Source organism: Moschus berezovskii, chromosome 3 (assembly GCF_049115385.1).
Source record: "Moschus berezovskii isolate FMDL1 chromosome 3, NW_MosBer_1.0, whole genome shotgun sequence".
Classification (NCBI taxonomy): domain Eukaryota; kingdom Metazoa; phylum Chordata; class Mammalia; order Artiodactyla; family Moschidae; genus Moschus; species Moschus berezovskii.
This window is the reverse complement of record NC_142462.1, coordinates 19,307,472-19,323,181: the sequence shown is the minus strand read 5'-3', so window position 1 is coordinate 19,323,181 and position 15,710 is coordinate 19,307,472. Positions and strand designations below refer to the sequence as shown.

Sequence of the window (15,710 nt, the reverse complement as noted above, 5' to 3'; positions counted from 1 at the left end):
TAAAAAAAATTTACTGAATTTATTATACATGTTCAGAGACAGAAACTATTATAAAAGTGGTGAGTTCAGTCTCTTAGACAAGGATTATTTACCTTCTAAAAATTAACGGAGACTAGATCTAAACATCAACAGCCCAGAGAATCATCTTTCACGGATTTAAAACAGAAATCGTGTAAACAGCAAACACGGGCAAACAGCCCTTTTAAAAAGCCCAATCTCAAGTCAGAGTGCACAAAAGCTTACTTTTCCAAGTGTTTGCCCATAGAGTTATTTCAACACCACTCTCAAATATGCCCCAGTGTCCTTTCCCGCAGGGAAAGGCGTGAACACGTATGGTTTTGCTCTTTGCAAAGAAGGGTCGTCAATTGTCCAGGACTCTGCCACGGTTTTAGGGATGAAGGGAGATTAAATGATTTGGGGCCAAATGCATCTGCCAATTCCCCGCAGAGCAGCGGAGAACGGGGGTCGGCAGCACAGCTGCAATTAGAAGGCCTGTCCAAAAGAGGCCGTTTCAGAGAGAGAGGGGTGGGGACGCAGAGGCCGCCGGCGCCCCCTCCCCGCCCGCCGGGCGCGGCGCCTGCGCTCACCTCGGTGTCAGTGTTGAGGTTCCAGAGGTCCAAGCGCCCCATCCCGTCCACGCAGGCGAAGAGCGCGGGGTGCACGGGCGACCACACGACGTCGTACACGTAGTCCGCGTTGTCTTCAAAGGAGTAGAGCGGCTTGTTGTGCTGCAAAGCAGAGAGGCCGTGAAGACTCGGTGGCGCTGCCGCCGCCGCGGGCTGTCTAGCGCGCCTAATTAAAAACTTTGCACATTCACCAAGTGTCATAAAACTTCCCGAGATGAAAGTCCCCGGGACGGTGAGCCGCAGCTTTAAAGCTACTAGACCTGTCCCCCGGCAGGAATAAACCCCGGGGTGGGGGCGGGGAGGGGCTGGGGGCCAGGGCGGCGGCCGCAGGCACCCGCGCGGCAGGCACTCCGCACAGCTGCACGGGCGGCCCGGGAACTCGGGGCGCTCGCCGGGCCACGCGGCGCGGGTTGCCGGGGGCCGAACCCAGGCGTGCTCTGCTCGCCGGGGCCGGACCCGCGCGGAAAGGCTCTGGAAGCCCGGGCGGTCGCGGGGACCCAGAACCCTTGGCACGGAAGGCAACGCCTGCCACCTAGCGGCCGTTTGCTGTGGCTGCCGCTCTGCTTCCAAACCGACTCTGGGGCCAGATTCACACTTTAATGGGTCCTTTGCGCGGGAAAGGGGTCGCGTGTTTTAAAGGCATCTGTCGGGCACGTGAAACATCTCGCGGTTCGGAGACTCTGGTCTCTCTATCTAAGATCAGTTCACCCAAATCAGGTGGATTGGTGAGGCTCAATGCACTGTCCCTCAACCTCCGTGGAAGGCGAATCACGTTTTCTAGCTCACCCAATGTTTCCAACAGCTCTGAAAATCGGTGGTTTTGGGGGAAATTCATTAACACACCCCTACTGCATACAAATGCTTCCCTCCGGAGGGATACAATAAAATAAAATGGCACTCCTGATTTCCAGCGAATATTGTCACATCAAAATAGCACAGAAGTCAGAGGCAAGTATGAAAGTACACCAGAAATAAAACGTAATTGGACTTCATGAATTATTCATTCCATCTGGCTTGTCTTATTCTAATTTCTGCATAATGGCTTTACTAATCCCTGATCAATTAATGTAAAATGAAATTTAAATGATAATGAAAGCCCTAGGGATAAAAGAAATTAAGTATTCTTATATCCTCTGACAGAAATCTAAACAATGGGAGTTTTTTCCCCCAATCTCTTCATCCAGTCAGCTGTCTGTACCCTCTTCATGGGCCCAGTCGAATGCCTGTACAGGCCAGAGTAATAAGACCAAAAAATGATAACACACAATATGAACAAACAAATCCTTTCTGCAGAAAATGTTCAAAGAACGTATCTGTGGGCAATCAGCACTAAATATCTGAGCAAACTTCCAAGATGTACTGTGAGGGAAAATAAAGAGCCCAAAATCCATGTGTTGAACTCAAAGTGGGAAAAATCAGTGAGAAGACAATAAAACTCCCTTCAGTTCAGTTCAGTCGCTCAGTCGTGTCCGACTCTCCGCGACCCCATGAATCACAGCACACCAGGCCTCCCTGTCCATCACCAACTCCCAGAGTTCACTCAAACTTATGTCCATCGAGTCAGTGATGCCATCCAGCCATCTCATTCTCTGTCATCCCCGTCTCCTTCCACCCCCAATCCCTCCTAGCATCAGGGTCTTTTCCAGTGTGAGTCAACTCGTCGCATGAGGTGGCCAAAGTATTGGAGTTTCAGCTTTAGCATCAGTCCTTCCAATGAACACCCAGGAGTGATCTCCTTTAGAATGGACTGGTTGGACCTCCTTGCAGTCCAAGGGACTCTCAAGAGTCTTCTCCAGCACCACAGTTCAAAAGCATCAATTCTTCGGCGATCAGCTTTCTTCACAGTCCAACTCTCACATCCATACATGACCACGGGAAAAACCATAGCCTTGACTAGACGGACCTTGGTTGGCAAAGTAATGTCTCTGCTTTTAAATATGCTATCTAGGTTGGTCATAACTTTCCTTCCAAGGAGTAAGCATCTTTTAATTTCCTGGCTGCAATCAGCATCTGCAGTGATTTTGGAGCCCCCAAAAATAAAGTCTGACACTGTTTTCACTGTTTCCCCATCTATTTCCCATGAACCTAATACAAAAATTTAAGGTAGTGACTAAGTGATTTCTCCTTCCATGAATTATCTTGCTTTGGCATTGCTGAGACATGAATACAGTTCTAAGACTATAAAAGCAACAGAAGATTTTAGGTGAGACATTGCGTGTGTAGGGTGGGTAGTGTGTGTGGTCTTATTTTTAATTTAAGAATTACCTAAAAAAACATGTAACACTGCGATCGCAAAAATAATTAAATGTACATTAGTTTTATAGCTTTGCATTTTACTCCTCTACATTTTAACTCTTATGCCAATATATCTATTCTGTCCCATATTTGCACTCTGATTTGGACCTAAGATTATTCGCTGATTTGCTATTGATGTAGCTTTTTTCCATCCTCTCACTGCTTGGACCAGATGATTCAAACTTCCTTCTTCAGAGAATCTGAATATCCAGTGACACCTTAAAATAGTATGATAACATCATCTTTTTTTATTAATATAAAAAAAAAGGCAAGGTAGATAAAGTAGGTGGTCCTTCATTGATCGCTTCTGAGTATTAAATTCTCTTAGTAGAAGATTATTCCCGTCCCCAATTCTTGATTTTATAGCTAGCCAGTCACTATTTGTTAGAGAATATGAGTAACATTTTTCTTAAAATCAAAGAGTAGAAAAGATTTACACGTGCTTTAAAAAGTCAGTTCTCAGGACCCTTTATTAAAAACCCAGCTGATAGGATAACTTGAGTATACAGAGGTGTAGACAGAGATGCACACAGACATTCAATGAATACATAACTAATCTACAGTCCTTGCTGTGCTCAATTCGAAAGCCTTTAAAAAAGCTTTAAAACCATGCAGGCATTTTCTAAGTTGATATTGTTTGATATGTTAATTCTCTCAAATTACATTGCTAATCTCTAGTGTTTCTTTCCTTTTCTCTTTTGGTGGCTTCTTTTTTAAGAAACTTAGTCAAAACTGTAGTATATCTTGGACAGTTTTCCTTTTAAACATTTGGAAAAAACTTTTAGTTCATCAGACCAAAACCCAATTTTCTGGTATTAAATAGTATTGTACTGAAGTGCTAATATTCCCTTATCACCTCCTACCTCCAAGACTGAATCTTTCATTCTAAAAGTCACTATGCAAGTAATTCTAAATTATAGATGGTGCATGTTTGGGGCAGGGGAGAGGATTTATATTTTCAAAGGATTTGTTTTAACCTTGATAAATTTACAGGAAGAAGAAGCCTTGGTCAAGACTGAAGGCATTAAAAGGGTACCAAGGGAACCACCATCCATGAACCACTGGTTCCCAAGATTAGATCTGCAGATGCCATAGGCACAGGCTAACGCCACTCTTATAATAGTAAGCACAGCTGTTCCGAATATTAAATGCAGTTTTTTTCAACAAAGGAGCTTTCATTCTATCTTATTTGGGACTCAAAAGGTAAGCTGAAAACCTCACTGAAAATCTGTCTCAAACACTTAATATAAAACATTTCCTAATTTACATATATATCGTGACGCACTTTCATATGTCAAAAGCATTAGGGCCTAAAGATTCTGTTTTTGAATTCTGAAACATAGATGCTTGTATCCACAAAGTTGTTATAGCTTGCTATTGCATTAGCACCAGTTTTAAAATACTACAACTTTTGAAAAGGTGGAAAGTGTAGGGGCAAATGTGACCAATGATTTTTGAGGAGGAACCTGTAACATGATTTGTATGTATTAAAGCTAGAGAAGCTTGATGATCTTAGATATTTACTCTGCAAAATACTAGGCCACTGAGTAAATTAAATATCATTCCACTGACTGTCATTATGGAAAGTGTTTTTCAAGACAATCAAATTTCACTAGGAAACAAACCCCTTCACTTGTGTATTCTCTTTTCTGATGCTCTGTTTGGTATTGGTGGCCTGTGAGAAGAAAGAAAAGAAAAAGGAAAACTGTCTTGCAATGCAGCCAACAGTATGTGTGACACACGCCAGTGAAATAAAGCTGTAACAACCAGACAAGTTTCCAGGGCTGTGCCCCCCAAATGCTAAAATATCCAGACATGGGTCAGCATGATTTTAATGCCCTGATTCTCGAAGTGTAGAAGTAGGCTACCAGTCACCTCCCAGACAGACTTGAAGGGCAGGGAAGGGTAAATTACTGGGTGTTTGCATGTGCCTGACTCTGTGTACATATTGCCTAATTTAATTCACATCAAATCTCTGAAAGGTAGACAGTATTTACAGAAAAGAAAATGATAGTTCAGGAAAGTCAGTAGCTTTCCCGAGGTCGTACGTGGCGACACTGGAGTTGGTTTTTTGGTTTTTCTAGCTGTTAAGTACATTTTCTGTTTTCTGGAACCGTGCGGTCCTCTATGAAACACAGGGAAAGTCTTCAGTCTTCACAGAAAGAGAAGATCTGTTACCAGTCCTGGCAGGTATCCCATTCAATTCAACCCATACTTACTAAGCACACATTATGTAACTTATAGGAAGAGTTAAAAATATCACAGTCAGAACGTTTCATTTCCTGAATCAGTTATTAAGAATCCCAAGGCTGTTACCCATACAATTCCCAGGACCCTTAGCATCTTGTGACACTAACATAAATTTTTCTCTCCAGCAAACTAAGAAAGAGGGTGGAAATGGCCCTTTAGCCAGCAGAGATTAAAGCAGGCCATGCATTAGAGAGTAGAATAAAATGATGCTCAAAGCAAAGATTTGGGTTCAAGGTCACTCAGTATCTATACAGCCTTGGGTGAAGGACTCCAATTGAATTATACTGTCTGATAGATGGGGATAAAACAAGGAGGGTGGAGCAGAAAAGGAAGCAGGAGAAAGTGCAAAAATTACAGACCTTGGGAAATTTCAACTTAACATCCTTGGATCTTAGTTTTCTCTCATCTGTAAGATGGAAATCTTGAGAAACTGACCTCAAGGGTTCCCACTGGTTTTGTGATCCTATGACTGTTCTGTGGTAAGAGCTGAAGGGAATAAAGCATGTGAAAGTTTAACAAAGAGTTATTCAAAACTACATATTATAATTAAAGCCATCTTCCTTGATGTTCTGTGGAATTTATATCTCAGCAATTTTTTTACTTTGAATTCATATTTCATCAAAATACATGAAGATGTACGAAGGTAGTTTTCAGTGAAAAAACTGAAATAATAAAAGTAATAAAAGATTTCTTATTTGACCAGTTGGAGAAGGGATAAAAAATATTAAATTTACATACAAGAGGCAGGTAGTGAACTGTTCAAAAATGAACAGTTACAACATCTATCAACGTTTTACAATAAAGACTTGATCTCTAGATTGAGCTTTGATTTTATAAGTACACTTCTGACAATGAGGAGAGCTGCACATTTTTCCAATCAGTTAAGTATAAAATGATTTCATGAGAGGTGAATTTCTATTTCTGATGTCAGAAATGTACCAAAGTCACATCCAAGGAATATAGTGTTTATTTTCTTCTATATGATTTATTTTCCTCTTATCAGACAGCTCAAGGCATCCCAATGGGCTTCAGTTTTTTGAAGGCTGATGAAAAGGAATATTTTGCGCTAAAATGCCTCCTAACACCTCCAAACACTGTGGTTCTTGAGGTTGCATCTGCCTGTAAATGATTAGCTTTCAAAGCCAACTTAGAAATGTCGACCCAAACCATGATCCTTTCTTTGGAAGGGCGGGGAGTAGGGAAGAGGGTATTATATGGGTAGGTCGGATGGGGGTGGACAACTAACAGTAGCATTTCTGTTTTTATTCTGAAATACAAGGAAAACAAATGGACTCTTACCTTGAAAACTGTATCTTGTTGGGGAAAAACATGATGACCAAAATACTAAACAATAAGTAATAAGAAAATGTCCTTCAAAAATTGTCATGTGGGTTCTGGTTAAGTAATTAAATAGCCAGCCAGTTCTTCCAGGAAACATTAAAAATGTGAGACCACAATATCACTTAAAAAAAAAAAACCAAAGGACCCCCGAACTTGAAGCTCACAAAAATGGATGCCTCTACCATAAAAAGAAAGTCCTTATACAAACAAATCCAAACTCACAAACCAAACCAAAAAACCAACTCTGTTGGCCCAAAAAAAGGTGTTGGGAAGTTTGGTGCTGTTGAACCAAATGGAAAACATTATTTGCAAACTGCATGCCGGATCCTCCTGAAGCACAGAGTATCCTGTATTTATCTTAATTTTTGTGGCTCATATTGTAACAATACTCCTGATACCCAAATCCTATCTTTACCTGCTTCTATCATGGTGAGAAATTCAAAATCAGGCATAAACACTTTGGCTGAGCTGTTCTTAACAGAGTTAAGTACAGTGAGTCTGTTTGTTGTTTGGTTGCCTCAACCAAAAATACATCTGAGGACTTTAATTTGAATTAGTTAATATAAAATAATTAGAAAGAAGGCTCTAGAAATCCAGGAATTGAGCCTTTGCCTCTGTATAAATGTAGAGGTTCTGCTGAATAAGCCACATAAAAGGTGTCCTTTGTTGGACTACCTTCCTCTCCTGCTTATTTGCATGAAAAATCCTTCTAATCCAGGAGGCGCCACCAATAAAGAGGATAATTATCCACATAAAAGAATGTATACATATTCACAGGTTTTGACTAGTATTTCAGTGTTTAAAGTCACGGAAAAAAAAACCTACAAGCTTTGCCTCCCTCGTTCATAAAGGGGTATTTCCCCCTGCACAGGCACAATTTTTATGCACATCAGCTACACCTAAGGGTTCGCCTTTAAAACGGGCGTTTTAGTGAAGCCTGTAGAGAATTACTGTGCAAACACTCAAGCTGGGGTGCTCTCCTGAACTGAACTGTTTGGGCTCATCTTAGCTGCTAGGGCGCTTTGGGCAAGTTCTGCCTCCTGATTGGAGGAGAGGCAGGGCAGAGAGTGTCAGCTGATGGTTGGCTCATTGTACCATTCGGGTGGTCTTTCTCTGGACTGCTGGCAGACTCTGTGACTGTAGAAGGAGGCAAGCCAGTTTAAAAAGAGACCCTCCCTGGTTACCGCTGCCCCGACTCTATTTCTACCACGATTACGTGGTTTCACACCAAACATGATGCTGGTTAAAGAAACATTCATTGTACAGATAACGTTCAGGTTGATGAGAGACTTGTTAGGAAGGAGGAGGGAATGGGTAGAGATGATGTTTAGGACATGCTGGTGGAGAGGGATGACCTCGGACTGGCCCTACGCAGCTAGAAGTGTGGTTGTAGCCATACCTTTACAGGTTAGAAAGACAAGCAAGGATAGCCGTGCTTACAGCCTTAAGCAGCTTTGCGTATTTCTTTGTTACTATTTAGGGTTAAACTGCACAACTGCATTTTATTAGTGGGTAGATTCAGTGCTAGAACATCTCCACTCTGGTCTAAACTGTCCACCTCCATCCAGTCTAGCGTCTGGCTTACAAACTCTCTCCCTATTGTAAATAAATTTATATTTAATGTATATTTGTATATACATTTATAAAATACACATATATACGTAGAAAAATGGGCTTCCCAGGTGGTGCTACTGGTAAAGAACCCACCTGCCAACACAGGAGACATAAGAGATGTGGAATTGATTCCTGGGTCATGAAGATCCCCTGGAGGAAGGCATGTCAACCCACTGCAGTATTCTTGCTGGAGAATCCCATGGACAGAGGAATCTGGTGGGCTACAGTCCATAGGGTTGCAAAGAGTCGGATACAACCAAAGCAACTTAGCATGCAGGCAAAAATATAAATATATAAATTTAGAAATACATAATTCTTAAAGATTTAAAAAGATAAAGGTATAAGCCTAGATGGAGTTCCCAGGTGGAACAGTGGTAAAGAGTCTGTCTGCCAATGCAGGAGATGAAGGTTCAATCCCTGGGTGCGGAAGATCCCCTGGAGGAGGAAATGACAACCTGCTCTAGCACTCTTGCCTGGGGAACCCCATGGACAAAGGAGCCTGGTGGGCTTCAGTCCCTAGGGTCGCAAAGAGTCAGACACGGCTGAGCAGGTGTGCAGGCAGGTACATAAGCCCAGACCCATAGATTACATCTTCCCTGGTGGCTCAGCTGGTAAAGAATCTGCCTGCAACGTGGGAGACCTGGGTTCGATCCCTCGGTTGGGAAGATCCCCTGGAGAAGGCAAAGGCTACACACTCCTGTATTCTGGCCTGGAGAATTTCATGGACTGCATAGTCCATGCGGTTCCAAAGAGTCAAACATGACTGAGTGACTTCCACTTCCACTTCATAGATTACATCTTGAGTCTCCCTTCATCCTTGTGTCTAAATTCCACAGGGTAAACACTTGCCAGTTCTCAGAGCTAACCTGACATTAGTGGTCACACTATGTTTAGCAAATGTAACATTTAAATGAATTTTGTTTCTTTTCAAGAAGTCACATACCCAAATACTCAGCTTTAGAATCTAATGGTAAAGTCATCTAAATACTAAAATATCTTCTACCTGCTCAACAATTCAGTGTACATTGTATTCATTCAATTTTGCTTCCCAGGTGGTGCTAGTGGTTAAGAACCTGCCTGACAATGCAGGAGACATAAGAGACTTGGGTTTGATCCCCGGGTCGGGAAGTTCCCCTAGAGGAGGGCGTGGCAACCCACTCCAGTATTCTTGCCTGGAGAATCCCATGGATAGAGGAGCCTGGTGGGTTACAGTCCACAGGGTCACAAAGAGTCGGACATGACTGAAGTGTCTTAAAACACCACACATCCATACATAAGAAAGGCACATTTTCAAAGGGTCAAGGCAAGTTTTTTTCTGGGTCCTGCATCTCCTGGTGTTAAATGCAATGTATTTTTTTTTTTTTATATTATATATGAGTGGGATAGCTGACAATTTTATTTAATGGTGGAAACAGTGTATTTATTTTAATTGGCGCAGAGAATCCCACACAGCAAAAGTTCAAAATATTCAGTTCAGAGAGAGAATACATTTGATACGCTTCCTGCTTACCTTCTTTATTGATTTGCTGACCTATTTTATTTTGTCTAAGCCAGGAAACACCAGCTAAGCATGAGCTGAGGTGATTCGGGACATTGGAGATGGGCATGAGAAAATAACCTAGTATTAACGATGAACCCTGGACAATTTGCAAGGCTGAGAGGCCACATGGGGCTGCCCTAGATGGACCTCCCCTGGTTTGATCCAAACACAGCTACTTTGGGGGATAATGAGGAGTTTTAATTTATCTTCCAACATCAGACATAACATGCAGGTTAGATCCGGAGGTGGGGATGGAGGTATCTTTGAATTTCATAATTATGTGGGTTTCCCAGATGGCTCAGTGGGCAAAGAATCTGCCTGCAATGCAGGAGACACAGGAGATATGGGTCGATCCCTGAATCAGGAAGATCCCCTGGAGGAGGAAATCACAACCCACTCCAGTATTCTTACCTGGAAAATCCCATGGACAAAGGAGCCTGCTGGGCTATTACAGTCCATGGGGTCGCAAAGAGTTGGACACGACTGAGCGACTGACTAAGCACGGATTATGTACACAGTTTTATCTGTTATTTGTCATTCTCATTCTCTCTTCAAACATTAGCACTTAGAAGGAGAAGGATGAGGAAGGCAACCCCTCCGGCATATCACTGAAATGAAAGCGCAAACGTTTCTGCTCTGGTTAAAAGAGAAAAGAAAGGATTCAACAAGCCCTGCTTGCACAGGGATAAAGACCAGTCAGCAGGGTGAATTTTAAGTCTCAAAAGTTTTTGTACTTCTATGGATTATTCACACATGCCTGTAAAAATATTTAACAGGTATGTGTTGGTGGGTGACTGTTTGGGGGGCGGTGGGGGGTTCAGGGGTAAATGGACAGGATGCAGGAACACAGGCTAGGTCTGGCTGTGACTTGATGATTACATTCTTGTGGTTTCTTTCACAGTTAAAGTATTCTCCCTGAGTGAGCTTAAAAAACGGAACCCCCTCCTTTTCCCCTACCAAAAAAAGGGAAGAAAAGAATTTGATGACTGGCATAGGTAGTTTTCTAGAAAGGTGATTTTAATGTTTGCCACCTTATGTCAGGAAGGGAGGGGAAGAAGGGGTGAAAATGAAAATAAACGAAGAAAAAATACGTCAGATACCACCTGAAGGTCATGTTTATTACAGAGGCAGCCAGCAGGGCTTTGGGGTTGTCGGGAAAAATGCACTTTCATCCAGGAATGGTTAATGGCAGCAAACTATTGATTTTGTTCATCATCTTCCCTGTATCAAGGGTTATGCTCAGTTACTGTAACCTTTAACTTTTGATTTTCACTGTGTTTTTCTTCTGATGCTTTAAACATTTTAACAAAATGCTAGCAGAAATAGATACGCTTCAGGGCCCTCTGCTAGAATTATGTAATTTTTAAGGAGACGTTTCCACTGGAGTTTAAAATAACCTCACCCACCTTAACAAAATACATTATTTCACCTAAGCTCTTCAAAAGCATTAATTCCTCAACAATGACTTACTGAGGACCTACCATATTCTTCCTACTTTGGGAAATCAACAGAAAGACAAGATGTGACTATTCATAAGGACTTGGAGTCCAGGTAGGAAAATGAAAATTATGAAGTAATAAGAGAAAATTGTTTCCCTGGGAGTCCGTTTTCTCATATTGTTCCAAAAGGGCTTATGTTGTTTTACAAGTTAAACAGACAGCAAAAGTAAGAATAAACACACAACAGGGGCAGGTGAACAGAGAGCTGACAGTAGGATCCTGAGATAAACTGATTATCACAGTCTGGTAGTGAATCAGCTCTATATTTCCTGATAACTAAGACAAAGGGTGAAACCCATCATGTCACAAGGATGTATGCAGATTTCCCCATCTGAAGAAAGAAAAAAATATAAAAGAATGTTCTCAGAGACACATTCTTGGGGAAAACTCAAGGAGGAATTTACCATGTCTGTGAATCTCTGGAAAAGAGACTGGCTTTCGGGTTTGTTTATACCAAAGAAAGCGAACAAGTAGGTAGCCAGGTGCTAGATTCTGTGGTACAGATGTTAGGTGCCAGAGGAATTCGGAGATTGGGGAGATGGCGTGTTGGTGGCTACCTTTAGTCTGATGTGGTCAAGGAAGGTATTATTGAGGACAGGTGATGGGACCCGCCTAGAAAGATGCATAGACTTTGATAGATGGTAAGGAAGCCAGTCGGTGGGTGGGGGGAGAATCACAGCATGAAAAGACCTGGCTGTGAACATCAGCATGGAATTCCCGGATGGGAGGTGAGATGGGGGGCCAGGCTGTGGAATCTGAGGGTTTGTCCTGTGGAATAATAGGAAATTATTTTTGTTTGGATAGAGTTGGGGGTAAAGACATGTTATGAATGGTCTTGGGTGTAGAGTTAAGACTTTTTTTTTTTAATGCAATAAGCTAATCATTTATTAAACATGTAGTGATAAATATACAGGGCACTGGTTCAGAGATGTCTAATGTTCATGCGGGAGTTTTCAGATTTTCTACTGTAGAAAACAGAAGCAGCGGCACAGTGGGACTGGAAGATCTGATTTACATATTAAACACGGTGCATCTGAGTCTCTGGAGATGACACTCAGGTTAAGCTGGCGGTCAAAATGTAGGTCTGAAACTCAAGGAGGGGACAAGCTTGAGGTCCATGCCCAAGAATCTTTCACAAGAGATGCTAAGGAAGAGGAGAGAGGGCTGCAGGAATGAGTCCCAGGCAGACAGTATGATGCAAGATGAGGACTAAAAAGAAGCCATCACACTCAACAGTTACGGGGTTCACCGATGATCTTGGAGAGAGAAGCGTCAGAAAGCTAATAACGGTTGGTCCAGGAGTGGCTAGAAAATCTGGCTGCAGTTGGGCTGGAGGCATGTTGGCTCTTTGATTGGTTTGGCAAGCTAACCCAAATTTTTGGACACGCTTCTGAGAGTTATAGCCATCCAATCACAAACTACCTCTCTCTCGGTTCAGTTCAGTGGCTCAGTATTTTGCAACCCCATGGACTGCAGCACATCAGGCCTCCCTGTCCATCACCAACTCCCAGAGCTTGCTCAAACTCACGTCCATCGAGTTGGCCATCCAACCATCTCATCCTCTGTCGTCCCCTTCTCCTCCTGCCTTCAATCTTTCCCAGCATCAGGGTCTTTTCTAATGAGTCGGCTCTTCGCATCAGGTGGCCAGAGTATCTCCAAGATCTCTAAGAGGATCCTAGCGTTACTAGTGTTTGTGTCTAGGGCTGCTTTCCTTATTTCATAAGACCACCCACTTGCTATTTGGATGTACCATCCTTGATATTTCAGACAGTTTCTTATGGAGCTTTATAATCTCACATTTTGCAATAAGCCTGGCAAACAGGAGACAGAGGAGAGACACGGAAAGGGCGTGTTGAGCAGGTAGCGTCCGGGTGCTGTCCCATCTTTTTCTGACACCTCTGAGCAGAGCCTTGAACTTTCCCCTGATTCTTTGGGCTCTGGATTCTTTCTTGGTCTCCCCAGGGCTGAACCTCTGCTTTTCCTGAGGGGTTCTTGATTCAGCATCCTCCTAGGACTCTCTCTTATTCGAGCATGCTGCTTTGGTTCAAACCTTTTTCTTCACTCTGCTCCCTTAAATATTATCTCTGATGAAGAGCACCCCGTCACAGCAAAGGGGTCGGCATGTTTGTACAGCACGGGCAACAAACCAAACACAAGGGGCTGTTCTTGTGGAGGAAGGTGAGATGAAAAATAGCAATGAAAACTAGGCTTGGACAGTAGGAAGCCTAGTCAGGTACTTCCTGTGTATCATAAGAACAGGGTATTGGGAATTAAATGTCTGATGAATTTTATCTCATTGAAAACAAACAAAAGTAATCCATGGACTAAAAACATTACTATGTACCTGAGATTCTTTTTAAAACATACAGTTCTGCTGGTGTGGGGGTGGGGGGTGGGAGAGAGGAAGAGAAAGAAAGAGATATTGACTGAGAGGGAGATTAACATAATTTTTCATGAAATATTTTTACATTCATATATTCTTATGTTTATTTGTCTGGAGAAGAAGAGAGATACCTAGGAACAAGAGGATGTTGTATTGATGGTAAAGGATCCTGAATTGAAATCAGTACCACACAGGGACTAGACATCCTGCACCAGTTTGTAAATGTATTCTGAGTGCAGTAATAATGATGAGATAGGTCTTTGGATTCAGCATCACAAACTTACTTCTCTACAGAGCTACCGTATGATCCAACAATCCCACTCCTGGGCATATATCTGCAGAAAACTATTAGTGAAAGGATCTACATGCTCCAGTGTTCATTGCCTCACTATTTATGACAGCCAAGACACAGAAGCAACCTAGAAAGTTCATCAACAGAGGGATGGATAAAGAAAATACGGGTGGGGGTGTGTGTGCATACACACGTATGCAGTGGAATAGTATTCAGCCATGAAAACAAAACAATGCCATGTGCAGCAACATTGACAGACCTCGAGACTGTCATACTGAGTGAAGTAAGTCAGAGAGACGAATATCATATGATAATATTGCTCACACATGGAATCTTAAAAATGGCACAAATGAACTTATTTATAAACAGAAGTAGAGTCACAGGTGTAGGAAACAAACTTACGGTTACCAAGGGGGAAAGTGTAAATTGGGAGACTGTGACTGATATGCACACCATACTATATAAAACAGATGACTAACAAGGGACTACCGTATAGCTCAGGGACCTCCACTCAGTGCTCTGTAATGACCTATATGGGAAAAGAATCTAGAGCAGAGTGGATATATGTCTAACTGATCCTCTGTGATATATAGCAAAAACACAACATTGTAAAATCAACTGCACACCAATAAAAACTAATTTAAAAAAAACTGCAGAGATAACTACAGATATTACTTCTAAACTGTGGAAGAAATTTCTATGCTATAAATTCAGGCATTTAAAGATGAGGCTATTACTGTAAGTCCATGATTGTTATGCAAAATCCCATTCATAAATGCCAATAATCAGGAATTAAATGTATTAAAGTCCTGTAGGAAGCAACACTCCTCTCCGCCACCACCCCAAGCAAACAAACTTACTTCTCACATTAGCTATAATGCATCGACTATTCCTGCAACTTTCCCTCACCAACCATGGGTCCTTCAAGGCTCTGCTGCCCCTGGGAGCCAGCCTTGGAGGGATTAGAGCCCTAGTGTGGTGTGGGCATGCATGTGGCTGTGTGTGTGTGTGTGTGTGTGTGTGTGTAAGAACATCAGGAGAGCCCTAGTGTGGTGTGGGCATGCATGTGGCTGTGTGTGTGTGTGTGTGTGTGTAAGAACATCAGGAGAGCCCTAGTGTGGTGTGGGCATGCATGTGGCTGTGTGTGTGTGTGTGTGTGTGTGTGTGTGTGTAAGAACATCAGGAGATGCTCATTATTGTTAAGCTGTTTGCCCATAACCAAGGCTCAACCCTTAGCTTTTGTCATAGGCTAAACTCTGTTGGCCCCAAAAGTCACTGCTGAAGTTTTAACCCTCAGCACCTCAGAATGTGACTATTTGGATACAGCCTTCAGAAAGGTTAAGGTTAACTGAGATAATGGGGGGCATTAATCCAATGTGACTGGTGTCTTTATAAGGGAAGGAGATTTGGATACAGGCACAGGGGGAGGACACAGGGATAATATGGCCATCCACAAGCCATCGAGAGCGATCTCAGAAGACAACCCTATCAATACCTTGATCTTGGACTTCCAGTCTCTGGAACTGTGAGGAAGTAAATTTCTGTTGTTATAGCCATTCCGCCTCTGATACTTTGTAATGGCGACTCCAGCAAACTGATGCCGCTCTCAAAGGAAAAGAGAAAGGAGGCTCTCTTTTTTCCCTGGCTTCCAGCGCACACCCACATGGGCACACATACTCCCTGAAATTCTGAATTTATGGAACTTCCCCCAAGAGCGCAAGACAGAACACTGTGTGTGGACTTAACACGCAGTCAACGATGGCAGCCCACCCTGTGTCTTCCACGAGAAGGGGCCTGTGGTGAAGACAAGGGACAGCTGCTGCTGCTGCTAAGTCACTTCAGTCGTGTCCGACTCTGTACGACCCCATAG

At 42.7% G+C, this 15,710-nt stretch overlaps 1 protein-coding gene across 2 annotated transcripts in view; it reads right to left on the bottom strand.

Annotated features, from left to right (window-relative positions):
- The window catches only part of DYNC1I1 (dynein cytoplasmic 1 intermediate chain 1), a 389,139-nt gene that overhangs the window by 23,796 nt on the left and 349,633 nt on the right, over window positions 1-15,710 (bottom strand). For both annotated transcript variants that reach the window (XM_055420462.2, XM_055420463.2), the window contains one exon: window positions 588-728. In XM_055420462.2, coding sequence (XP_055276437.2) covers window positions 588-728 — 141 coding nt within the window. The remainder of the gene's footprint in view (window positions 1-587; window positions 729-15,710) is intronic.